Here is a 13,751-nt window from a genome sequence, read left to right as displayed (position 1 = left end):
GATGGTTCCCTAAGGCCTATTCTGGATCTCAGAGAGTTAAACCACTATATACTGTCAGAACACTTACACATGGTGACACTTCAACGGGTACTCCAACTTTTACAAAAAGCATATTTTATGTCTACTCTAGACTTAAAAGATGCATATTTTCACGTTCCAATTCATCCAGCGCATCGCAAATTCCTCAGATTTGTGATAGCAGGCAAGCATTATCTGTTCAAAGTGCTTCCCTTTGGAGTGACGACAGTGCCCAGAGTTTTTACCAAATGTCTTGCAGTAGTCACAGCTCATCTCAGAAGACAGCAGATTCATGTCTTCCCCTATCTAGACAACTGACTTTTCAAAGCCAGCACTCGCCAGAACTGTCTACAGTACACACAAATCGCAATAGATCTACTTTATCAACTGGGCTTCACCATCAATGCACAAAAATCTCACCTGCATCCGTCACAGATGCAGTCTTACTTAGGAGCCAGTCTAGACACAGTCTAAGCTCTAGCCTCTCCCAATGTAGCCAGAGTACGCAATATTGAGGCTATGATTCTGCAGTTTCAACCCAACCAAGCTTTACCAGCCAGTGTTCATGCAACTGCTGGGAATGATGGCCTCTTGCATCGCCATTGTGCCCAATGCAAGGCTTCAAATGTGCCCCCTACAAGAGTGCTTAGCACATCAGTGGAATCAGTCACAGGGTCAATTAACCAATCTAGTGTTGGTAGACGGCCGTACCCATCGCTCCCTGCAGTGGTGGAACCCACAAAACTTAGCAAAAGGCAGGCCTTTCATCAACCCTATTCCAAAGATCGTGCTCATAGCAGACGCATCTCTAACTGGTTGGGGCGCTCATCTCAAAGATTACACAATACAAGGTCTGTGGAGCAACAAGCACAAAAGTCTCCAAATCAGTTATCTGGAGCTTTTAGCAGTTTTTCTAGCCCTCAAAGCTTTTCAAACTCATCTCATAGGCAAAACTGTCCTAGTCTAAACAGACAACATGACAGCAATGTATTATGTGCAGAAGCAAGGCAGGGCACACTCTCTCCAACTGTCAACACTCACTCAAGCCATTTGGAATTGGGCGATCGATCACAAGCCTTATCGTCTGGCAGAACATCCCCCAGGAGTAAACAATCAAATGTCCCTTTTATATTCCCCTTCTGGCTCAGATCTGGAGCTTGCTCTCTTAATTCAGTCAGGCCTAAAGACCACATTTTCAAAGTTTATCTCATTGTGCAAGGGACATGCCTTCCCCTAAGATGACCGGTTTCAAAACTTGTAAGGACTGCCAAAAACAAATGTTGGTGAATGACGCTTATGAGGTCTGTGTTTGGGTTCCTGAGATGACTCAACATCCTGTATCAAATGTGCTCAGATGAATCCGAAGGCCATCCGGGACCACAAGGATCAAGCTCTATGTCGCAAAACCTCGCCAGAAGGCCTGAAGGGTACATACTTCTTCCCAAGGTCGGTCTCATGAGCACTCTTCTTCTCTTCTTCCCAGTCTAAGTCATCGGGTTAGTCAAAGAAAAAGAAACCCAAGAAGTTGAACAACAGCCTCTTCTTATCCCACAACTCCTTTGATCTGGGGACCTCATGGAAAGTTATGAGGCCCCCAGGGTACCTTCAAGTATTGGTCTCTATCTCCGTCCTTGGAACCAATCCTGTCATGATCCCGATTCAATCAGATTTCCAAGGTCCACCAGCGATGCTGCAGAAGGTGGCCTTCAAAGAGGCCATGCTGCGGATATTTGGTACCCTATTGGATCCCTCTGGAGTGCCTTTGGTGGGTGGGTGGGAGCACGAGGTTATTGCCCTGAGGAGGCCTCCAGTTGGTCTACCATTGTCGGATCCATCTCCGACTGTGCCTCTCTCTAGTCTAGGGCCAGCCCTCAACTTTGGGGCCAACACCCCATATGGTGCCATGACCGTTGCCGAGGTGCTGAGTGTTGATGAGGGCAGTAGCACCACTGATGTCAGAGGAGAAGCTGACAGTCCTTTTGGTCTTTGAAGCGAATATGCTGCAACCTTGAATAACATCACAACCCTCTCGACCCGTAGTCTAATTGGATTCAGGCATGCGTCCTCTCAGTAATAGGGTCCGTGAACAAGATGATGATGCTGATGACACTTCCGAACTATACAATGACGAAATTTTCTTTTTGGACCTACAAGTGGCCAAGGGTTCGGACACTTCACCCAACACTGGTCTCCACTCTCCTACCCTGGAACCTCATTTGAAGAGTCTACCTCCTTCTCTATAGTCATAAGGAGAGCAGCAGAGGTTTTAGACCTACAATTACAGACTATAGAGGTTTAAAAAATGTCCTACCAGAGGTCCTGCATCCACAACAGACCTTATAGGAATTCCTGCTACCTTTTAATGAGACTTTACTCTTACACACTGTTTAGCACCCACTAGTCAATAGGCAAAATATTAGGTGGCCTAGTCCTGCTCCAGGAGAACCAGGTTTTCTCCTGCAGCACTCAACCTGGTAGTCCAGGCCTCCACCAGCATGCTCAACCTCATCGCATATTTGACCACCCTGCCTCATTCTCAGGCCTGTTAATTGCAGCTGTATCTTGTGATGGTACTTGCATGTATTGTGGGAAATTGTAGCTGACTTCTTTTCATCAGTCCCAGGCCACCTTCAGATCAGCCTACAACAAATAATGAAGGGTGGTCAGGATGCCACGAAATACATCATCCTCTTGGGCCTTCACACCACTGACTGCTTAAGTAGGGCAATCAGTACAAGTGTGTTACTTCAACAGCATGCTTGGATTAACTCCACTGAATTTTCTTTTTTGCTGTTGAAATCTTTTCATTAATGACAGTGAAGTGACATTTATGTTTACAATCAGATGAGATAAATTCTGGCTTAGTGTATACATGCATACATAGATCAGTTGCACGTTTCAATACTTTAGTGGGAGACCGATATTACCACGGTATGTATTCCATTAGCCCCATATTTGTGACCATTATTTGGGCAGCCTCTTGCAACTTATACAGTTTTTTCCCTCATCATGCACCAGTCCATGTCGGTTTTCCATGCCTCCACTGTAGGAGTCGCACTTGTGCCCCACATTTTGGCAATGTTCCTTTTAGCTCCCATCAGACTCAACGTCGCCCATGTTTTGTTTTTGCTATTCAGATCTGTAACTCCAATGAATTTTCTAGCTGTGATCAACAATCCCTTATGGACATGCCATAAGATGGCACCGGTCTCTTAAAAACCAAGTGGACTGCATTAGGGGGAGAGAAGCAACAGCACACTACCTTGACCTGAGACCACCTATGTATCCGTTTCCCCAACGAATTTGCCCCATTCGAGTCTTCGTAAGAGGGTTCAAGCAAAGGCCACCCCTGACTTTACCTCAGCAAAAGCAGATTTCTTAAACCTTTCAAGGCAGAGGTCGAGGATCCCGTCGCCAGCATCCAGGTACCCAGGGGCAAGAAATAACCCAACCCCTCACCCCCCCACTCCATCCGCAGTCACTGTGAAACCACTTTAAGTTGCCCTCTGCCATGCATAGTTGCCTGGTAAGAGGTTGGATCACCTAATACCTCCGCAGGTGGCAAAGCATCAGATCAATGAGATGGCTGCCTCAAATTGTTATGAATGAATACTCCCTTCCTGTCCATTCCACTCCATGCCTCATACTCCAGAAGCCACAAGAACAAATGATGGGCGGAATGCTGAACAAATCAAACATTCACCCACAGTCACAGATCTGGGTTTAATCCATCGCTTTTTTGGTCACGACGCCACCGCAGTTTGGACCCAGCCATATGCAAATCAGTGTTTTCCTTGCTCCCCATGGGAACCTTCCAGCATGAACTGCCAGGCCAGGTCCTCCATGGACCAGAAGCCAGCATCCTGAGACTGGTTTCAGGGTGTCACCCCTCATCAGCCAGGCTAGCTTGAATCCAGTGGCATAGTGAGCAAAGAATTTCCTGTTCTCCTTAAGAATTAGGTTGGGTGGAGGTGCCTCCGTGCTCCACCATACTGCATAAACCAGTTTGCCCCAGTTCAGGAGCCCTTGGCTCCCTCTCTCGCGTGAAAATACACAAAGGATAGGATAGTGTTCAGCCCCCTGTCCAGCTCCTCCTTACGGAGGGGCCTGAAACTCCTCCAGGTGGCCACTTGATTCTGCCATCCAGATCTTGCCCCTTGGGAGCATTTACTGGCTAGGCCAGTTGATAAGCGTTTCTGACCTCCCTTGATAGGTTAGTCACCCCAGAAGATGTCCATCCCCCTTTTAGGGTTACTTAAGGGCTCCCCCGAGGGTAGGTCCTTGGATTTGTCTTGACTCCATCTTCAAGAACTGACTACCTGTCTTCTGAAGATTATCTTAAGACTCTTCTGCTGTTGGACACTGGAACTCTGCTGCTGCATCGAGCCAGGACGAAAGACAAGACTACTCTGGTGGAAAGATTCCTTCTGCAACTTCGTCTCCGTGCTCTATCAAGTTTCTTCAACTCCGTGGCCATGCATCCTTCAAATCAGCCAGGACTCTGCATGCATCCAAGCAAGAAGGAATTTCCCTTGGAGTGAAAGAGTCACTTCCTTACATTCGCAGGCACCTCATCATCATCAACCACCAGTTTGCTGATACTGCTGCTCACGGACACCTCCCGGATCTGCAACACAGTTGGTGGTTTGTTGGCTCTCCAGAGGCCTGACCAGTATTCCCAGTAACTTGAAAGACTGCACTCTCTCTCCAGCTGACTTGAACCGCATACCTGTGCACTGCGTCTTGTTGTCGTAACCAAGGCTTGTTGACACTCCTCTCCAAAGTTTTTCACGCACCAAGAAGCCCCGGCCTCAAGCACAGCACAGCTCCAAAAACGATGTCCTGCAAGCATCCTTGGCATTGTGAGCCTCCATCTTCATTTTGCTGCTGAGTCTTCCATGTGACTCCCTGTGCCTGCTGCCAGAGTGTCCTCGAGGGGGCTCCAATGATTCCTGCTTGCTCTCCTGCATGCTGAGGGCCGGCCCTGACTTACCCTTGCTGAGTTAGTCCCACAGACCCTGCTAGCCTGCCACCAAGCATCTTTTCCTTATCCCCTACTGTTGTGTTTGCCAAGGCTTATTGGTTATCCTACTGGCCACTGACCTTTCTGCATTCTTCATCTGTTGTGGGACAGCTTCTGGTCCTACATCGTCGACTGGGCTCCACAACTGCTTCATCAAGACCGTTGCTCTTCAGCAAGTACCTCTGACAAGTAGTAGCATTGTGCTCCTGCGCCTCCTGGACACCTCCAAGTGATTTGGACTCTGTCCCCTCTGCTTTCAGGTACTTCTCGTCCTGAATCCACGTTTGGGTTCCATTTTCCTGGTCCACGAGTCCCTTCAGCCGCCGGACTTCTAAGATCCTCCATTGGCTTTTACGGGCAGTTCCGACACCACTTCACACCTATGCACTCAAGCTCCCAGGTGTAGGTATCCTGGTTCCCTCTGTATCCACTGGTATGGTGGCTCTCCAAACTTCCTTGACCCAATTGGTGTCTTCGGGGTCCTTTGGGAAGGGTTCTGTAATAAGAAAATACCAACCGTGACTTACCCTGTGTTATCCTATGGATGTGTGACCCGGTGTAACCACTCTGCACCCGTGCGCCTTGGGGTCCCTAGCTACTCACCTTTAGTGGTTTTGTGCTTCCCCATGGCTCCTCCATCTTTGGGTATTCTTTATTTTTCATTTTACTGAGATTAATATAGCGCAAACTTGACCCAAAGGTATTGTGTATCAGAGCTCTTTACATAGCATCAGTTGCGTTACATGAGGACACATACATTTTTCTGTTAGGCACGGGGAGATTAAGTGATTTGCCCAGAATCATAGGATGTTCAGCGTCATTGCAGAGACTTGAACCCAGTTCCCCAGATTCGAGGTTGACCGCCCTACCTGTTAGCCCAACTCCTCTCCCCAATTTTTCATGTTTTGGTACTTACCTTTTATACCACTGTCTTAGTATATGGTTGCCCATTTACCCCTCCCCCATAGGGCTCCATGTGTTTTTCTATGCTACTTAACTGTTTTTGAAGTATTTCTTATTTGTATTTGATATCTCCGGGTAGGAGGTATACCGAGTTAGTTCCTAGTGTTGTGTAATAAATACTACAGTATTTGTATAATCTCTTGTGTGGTTCTTTCTAGTGTGAAAGCTTGCTGCTGACTATGTGGTTAATGCACCCGCTTTACACCCTTCTGAATAAGCCTCAGCTGCTCTCCACAGCTACCCATTGAGAGCTTTGATTATCGGGGACCTATACACTATCACTAAGGGTTGCACAGTGCCTCACTATAGGTGGACACTATATAATGACCCAGCCTTCTACACATTCCACAAACCCACTGCCTATGGAGACACTGCTTAGGTATCCGTTCATAAGGTGAGCAATCTGCAGTTTGAAATATCCATCAGATGACCATGTTACTTACCTTTGGCAACCCTCTTTCTGTTGGATTATCCCTCTAACCGCATATTCCTCACTGACCCTCCCACCTCCCCATTCTGTGGAAAGAACTCGCCCAATCCATGTTAGTAAAATATCATCTTAGATATCTGCATGCTGGCACAATCTGATGCCTAAGGCTCCGCGTCTGACAGCAAAGACCGATATCAGAAAGAAACTGACTTCAAACCTCAGAAGGGGCGACTATATAAGGGCTCCGACTTCACATCCGGGTGGGACAGATCCCACTTTGAGCCGCATGACACCGCCTATCCTTGCATGAGGGAATTGCAGAAGAAAGTTCTTTGGATCCAGTCTGGAGCCTGTTGGTTTTCACAGGGTGAGAAATCTGAAAGTAGCTATAGCCTCCATCAGAGAGATAAAGGTAAGTAACTTGTTCTTCTAGGTTTTTATACCGTGTAAAAAATGGTGAATGGAGAAAGCTACTTATTTAAAAAAGAAAACCAGCAGAAAGCACAGTTCTGATTGCATGAATAGAGGGGCTGTCGCATGCAGTATTCTTATTTGAAGTGAAAGCAAAAACAAAAAATGAAATTAGTTTTGTGTAAAATGATTGTGCTTCCAATCTCAGCCTATCATTGAATTTCAGAATGGCATATATATATTTCGCTAACTGTTTGCTTAATGTACCAAGTGTGAGCAGTTGCGAAAGACAAAGAAATGATTTTGCTTGAGAAGAAAATCTATGACAGTCCGGAAAAGCCTCACTTGCAGATCATTGTGTCGTGAGGTAAAACAGTATGTTATATGTATGTTGGGAATTCACAGTGATAACTTGCCAAATCGAAGGCAACATTTCACCAGTAAGCGGGGCTTGTGCCAAGCTGTGATTCTGTGTTTATACTAACGTTTGCTATTCTGGAAGGTTAGAATATGTATTGCATACTTTGCATGAGCGTGTGGGAGCTATTGATAATAGCAAAACTGTTATTGCTATATCTAGTAAACATCAAGCTACTTACCTAGTAAGATTATCTAGTCTAAAGTATGATATAGAAACCATGCGTGAGCAATTGTGAGTTTGTATAGTTCATGTTTTGACTGTTTTCAAAGGGGTTTTAAGTCTTCTTGCGTGGAGAACTCATCCGCTGAAAACAATGGGTAAACAATTTCAAAGAGCTAATATTGTAGGTTTGCATATTGTTTGACTGAGCGTGACTGAATACGTTAAAGACCTTACATACACGATTGCCAAAAGCATCAACCTTGTGTTAGAGGGCGAAGTGTTTTACGATTTTAAGCCCGAGAATATATCTTCATATTGCAGATTTACGTTACTTCATTATTGTATAGTCCCATAGTAAAAGCTGGATACATTGTATACCCTTATAGTAGAACCTGGATACATTGTTTATTCCCCGTGGTAGAACCTTTATACATTGTTTATCGTCATGGATCCAGCATACATTATGTATCCCCATAGTAGAAGCAGGATACATTGTATATCCTTTTTGTAGAACCTAGATACATTTTAGATCCACATACTAGAACATGGATACATTGTATATCTTTTTATTTTATCTATCACAATATGTGTTATGTAGTTCCTTTGATTATATGCTTATGGGTCAATGTTTTTAATTTATTTTATCTACCACAATGTATAGATATGATCTTAAAAAGTGTATCTATAAGTGCTTCACTTTTGAAATATTGGGGAAAATATAAAATAAATATAAATACAGAAATTAAAAAACATTTCCAAAAAGAATTAAAACAAAATGCATACATAACTTAATTTTATGTATAGCATCACCTGAAATTTGGAGTTTCTAACTATTTATCCATACATGTGAAATTTTATATATTACAACTTTATATCTCTTTGCTATTTTCCATATACATGTATACCTATGTAGCTGGGTATCCACATATCAATTGCTTTACTCCTTCTTTAGAAAAAAAGCTTAAATAAAAAAACTAAAACTGTCGCCAATTCACTACAGTCTCATCCTATACCTCTACCTCTTTAAATAAATCCTCAACCTTCACTCTGACTTTTCCCAAACCTCATTGTACAACTCATCTTCCTAATAGCCCTTTCTAGACTCTTCCCTCCTTTATCCCTCCTTTGACTCATTCAAAACCTCATTTTACTACTATGATTTCCCAAATAACACTTTCTAGACTCTTCCCTCCTCTAGCCCTCCTTGCCTCATCCCAAATCCCATTTTACTACTATGACCTCCCAAATAACCCTTTCCAGACTCTTTCCTATTCTCCCTCTTTCATCCTCTTAAATCCAACTAACAGACTCAAATGAACACCGCTCGACTTAAGAACTTATGTTTCGCTATACTAATCCACCACTGATCCACCTTGGGTTCTGGTGTAGCATGCAACTTGTCGAAAAGTGCTTCAACGCCTCGTCAGGGGTAGTAAGCAGTATATAAATACAATTACAGTTCTAAAAGCAGTTTTCTAGTTTTCAATTGTGTTTGTTCAGGTTTGTAATTAACGTGTTTCATTTTTTTGCAGTCAGAAACCAATTTAAGTAAGGAAATGGAGTCTGTTATGAAGGATATAAAAAATACAACACAGAAGAAATACACTGATTACAGCAAGACCCCTGGCTCTCCAGACAATGATTTTCTATTTATGTATTCTGTTGCAAGGTTGGTATCTTTACATTTCAGCGACTCCCTTTTTTTCCAAGTCCCGATTTTATTTTATTTTGATCAGAATACGATTTTAAATTGTTTGGTTTGAGGCAACTGTGCTAGCAAAGCATTATTTTGTGAAAGTAGCCAGAAAAATAGCGTACCACCCACTTGTAAACAAATCATGAATAGCAGCATAGAGTAAGTGGTAAAATTAAAAAATAAATTATATGAAATGATGAATTCTACAGCACATTGTACAAGGAATGTAGCCAGAAGATACAACTTTTATAAGCAGTTGTGAAAGGATACGTGCTATGTAATATGAAAAAACAGGAAGGTCTGTCTACTGAGGTTAACACTTTTCAGGGTTGCTGGGATGTTTAGAAGTCATCCTCCCAAGAAAACACTGAAATTATGAAAACCTTGGCCAACATTGTGCATTTACAGCACAATTTAAAAATAAATTGACTTATAATCCATAGGTTTTACATCAGTTACTGAAATATTCCTGGCCAGTCTGATCTTCTCGTGCAGGGTTCACCACACATCCCCAAGAAAACTTGATCAAGAAATGTGGAAAAATGGAGCATTGTTCTGTTTAGCTAGTACGTTTCCTTATTCTACCCTCCATCTCCTTTGATATGCGCCCCTTTTTTTCCAAGCTGATTTTTAGGTACACATTATAATTCATGATTTATTTGGGAAGGAGCAGGTTACACCTATATAAAGTGAAACACAGATTATATAATCTTTCAGTAGACAACAGTACCCCCGATCTGCTTAGACTTATCTCGTAGGCTCTTACATGGGAGCCACCACACAGGTTGTGACTGGAGCGAAATTCATAGGGCTATGCTAAACATATAGGCACTTACCTGAGACATAAATTGCTTTATCAATATAGAGATGGAAGTAATTCTGCATGAACAATACAATAATAGCCTTAGTCGCAAGTTACCATTGGCAAAAAAAGAAATACTATCAACATTGTTTCCCCACTTCATCCTGACATATACTTTAAGTATCTGCTCAAAATACAACATGAAAAAGCAATAATTTTGTTTCCAAATGTCAGCATTTTGTTTCTGTAAATCACACTCCTTTTATTCTCCAGTGCCACCTTTTCCTTCGGTGTAAATAAACAGAAGTTCCTCAGTGGGAGGCAATTTGACGATTGTGCCATCATTGCCTTTTGCTTTCAATTGCCACACTTCATTCAAAAATGTAAAAATTATTCACTGCCTTCTCTTCTGATTCTCTGTCTACTTCATTTATAGCACCTGTCACTACTAAGCAGGACAAAACTTTTAGATCATGCTTCCCTTACTTCTTTTAGGCCGGTTTCTCAGGTGATAAAATTGTGAAACTCTGCACCATTTCCTCTAGTTCGCCTTTGGGCAGTTGCTTGGTCAAAATTACAAAAATGCTTCCAACATCCATTTTCACTTTTGTTCACCATATGCAATTTCTCTCTAACTTCACATTCTGTACCAGATTTTCCTTCCCTAAAAATAAAAAATGTCCGCATACTTTAACAAATTGCTGGCCTGTACCACTGCTACCTTTACCCAATAGAATTATTGAGACCATTGTGAATCAGCAACTTACTTCGATTATAGAACTGTTGGATTTCTGTCCTAGTCTTGGCTCAGAAAGTGTTTAATATCTGCTGTCAATGACATTAGATAATTCTTGATGCTGGCGTAGACACCGCCTCAGCATCTTGGATTTCCCACTTCCTTCAACATGGTATCTCAGATCATTCTACTTACCCGCTTAGCTAGCATTTAAGTCAATCACAACCTTTCAGCAGTGTACATTTTTTTTTTTGGAGGTTCGCTGTTAGACTTGGCATCTTTTGACGTGTTTCCCCTGTCTTTTTGCTTTCTGACCTCCTGGTTTTTATTCTGTTTTTGCTAGTTCAATGTCTCTGCGCACATTCGCACTGCTGTTCAGTGTTAAAGTGCAAGTGCTCCTGTTGTAAATTGTGTTATGGATTGGTGTTTTTCCATGATTGGCATATTTGATTTACTATCAATTCCCGACGCGGCAGGGTCGTGGACCAGGGTCAAAACGGACTCGATAATTCTCGCCTCGGTACCTACTCTAACCAGGAACACACTCGGCAACTCTGGGCATTAAGCTTGCCTCATCTCTACAACGGCCCCCCACAGACGCCGGGGATGCCTGGTTTCACCTTGGAGATACCCAGAAAGGGACCATCTCACAGGGATAGCCAGGACGGGTTCCCCAGCGGTCTACAGCGCCGGGACGCCCCGTTGCTGGGGTAGCTGTGCGCTTTACAAGTCTACAACATTTAACATTTAACATTAAGTCCCTAGTTCAGTGCGCTGAGAGTGCCAGGGCCTGTAAATCAAATCTACAAGTGGGCCTGCAGCACTGATTGTGCCACCCACAGAAGTAGCCCTGAAAAGGTAACTCAGACCTGCCACTGCAGGGTCTAAGCGCAGTTTGCAACTGCAATGTCGACCTGGCAAGTGCACCCACTTGTCTGGACCTAATCCTCGCTTTTCTTACATATAAGTCACCTCTAAGGTAGGCCCAAAGCACGCCCGTGGGCAGGGTGCTGTGTATATTAAAGGTAGGACATGTACTGATGTGTGCAACATGTCCTGGTAGTGAATTACAGTGCATTTCGTTTTTCACTATGGAAAGGCTATCCGTCCCATAGGGTAGAATAGGAGTTTTACTTCTAACATCTTAGAAGCATAACTTCCCATTGGGACAAGATAGGGAAATGGAGTTTAGTATGCTTGGACTCAGGATGTAAAAATGCATCTTTTAGTAAAGATGATTTTCATGTTCTGTGTTTTAAAATACCACTATTAGAAAGTAGGCATTTTCTTGCTTAGCCATTCTGTGTGCCTCTGCTGGGTTTGTGGATTGACTGTCTGGCTTTGGAGTGACAGGGGTTGGGGATGTACATTTTCTTCAGATAGCCACTGGGGGGGGGGGGGGGGCGAGGTGTGTCCTGCCTTTCCTGGATGAGTCAGGGCTGGGCTGAATGGACCTGGGCCGCTAGAGTAGTGGGAAGAGATTTCCTTGCATCTGAATGGGCCTGGTCTGCTGTGGACAATGCTATCTCCACCTCCTGCCGGGAAGCTGGGCCAGAGAGGACCGAACTGGTTTGGACTAAACACAAACACTCCTGCCAAGAAAAAGAGCTGGAAGAGCGGTCAGGAGGAGTACTGCCCCTTTGCTGTGTTGTTGCTTTGTTGGGTTGGCCTGCAGTTGCTGCTTCTGCCTTGTGCAGTGAAAGGACTGGACTGAACTTTCTTTACTTGTGCTGAGTATCTCCAAGGGCTTGAAGTAGAGTTTGCCTCCTGTTCTGAAGTCTCAGGGACTGCAAATACTTCACCAACCTCTGGGTAACGCTTATGGAACCACTGTTTCAGTTGCCACAAAAAAGGGAAACGCAACCAACTCCCTCACCGAGTCCTTTGCTGGCTCTGTGTCCTGACGGCACTGCAGACGGCACCGTCTGCATCTTGCACTGCAACCTTGGTCTCACCAACGACGACCGACGCTGCCGAGCCGCTGCTTGCACTGTGACCTTTGGGCACCGCACTACGCACCGCCGCACTTCACTTCGCCATCCTGGTCTCACCAATGCCGTCCCTGCTGCTGACTTCAACACCCATGACCGCATTGTGGCTGGAGGCACTGCTCGTAAGTTTCATGATGTACTGCCTCATCCCACACAGCCATCTGGGCTGACCGATGCCAGCTCCTGCTAACTGGCTCTGTCGCTTGCACCGCAGCCTACCAGCACCGCAATGAGCACCGCCTCGCCCTGCACCGTAAGCCTTGGTCTCACCGATGCCATCTGGACAATCGTCACTGAGCCGCTGCCTGTACCGGATCGTGAGGGCACCGCTTCCAGTTTGCAACGCAACCGCAATGGTTGCCACAACTGGCTCGCACCAACGGGCTCGCCGCAATGAGAAAGGTACAGTTCACTTGTCTGTCCACGCTTCCGCTGGCCCGTACCGATGCGGTTGGCTGGAACTATTACTCTGTCTTCAGCATTGCGGTAGCCCCAGACAGAGCTACTGACTTGTAGGAACTGTGTTTTTGAGATATTTCTGCAATTTTAAGGATATATATATTTTTTTATAAACTCTTTTTATTGCAACGTGCTCAGTAGACAATTTTATTTTACTAAAAGTATACAAATATTCACATCATGCTTTACATTTTTGTTACTTTTATTGCCGGAGGAAGCAAATCTCAGATCAACATTATCGGCTGTTCTCTCTCACTGAGGCCCCTACCTATCCCCCCAAGGGCGTAACACAGGCGCCCGCATCCCCCACAGTACGGGGTGCCTCCCAGCTGCCCTGGGTCCCCTCAGCACAGCGCTCGGGTTTGAGCACGCCTGATAAAATCCAGAGCAGGGGCCCCTCTGTGTACATTGCAGGGGAGCCCCTTAAACTTTCATTACGCCAGTAGCTCCCCCCCACAGCCCGCGGAAAGCCCTCCAGGATCCCCAAATCTTCTCCCATTTCTTTGGGCACCCTCCGCTTTTATATATTGTACGTTCAGCTTGGTGGCACCAATCAAGGTCCGATTCCCAGTCTGCAACTTTTGGGGGAGCAGCACTTCCCCAGTGATTTGGACATTACGTTTAGCAACAACTGCGGGC

The 13,751-nt window shown here is 44.7% G+C and overlaps 1 protein-coding gene across 7 annotated transcripts in view; it reads left to right on the top strand.

Annotated features, from left to right (window-relative positions):
- Positions 1 to 13,751, top strand: part of UBR3 (ubiquitin protein ligase E3 component n-recognin 3) — a 2,077,978-nt gene that overhangs the window by 1,491,590 nt on the left and 572,637 nt on the right. For all 7 annotated transcript variants that reach the window (XM_085645338.1, XM_085645337.1, XM_085645336.1 and 4 more), the window contains one exon: positions 8,961 to 9,097. In XM_085645338.1, the coding sequence (XP_085501464.1) occupies positions 8,961 to 9,097 (137 nt within the window). The remainder of the gene's footprint in view (positions 1 to 8,960; positions 9,098 to 13,751) is intronic.

The sequence above is a fragment of the Triturus cristatus genome, chromosome 3_1, assembly GCF_964204655.1.
Source record: "Triturus cristatus chromosome 3_1, aTriCri1.1, whole genome shotgun sequence".
In the NCBI taxonomy this organism is placed as follows: Eukaryota; Metazoa; Chordata; class Amphibia; order Caudata; family Salamandridae; genus Triturus; species Triturus cristatus.
This window is presented reverse-complemented; position numbering and strand designations above follow the sequence as displayed.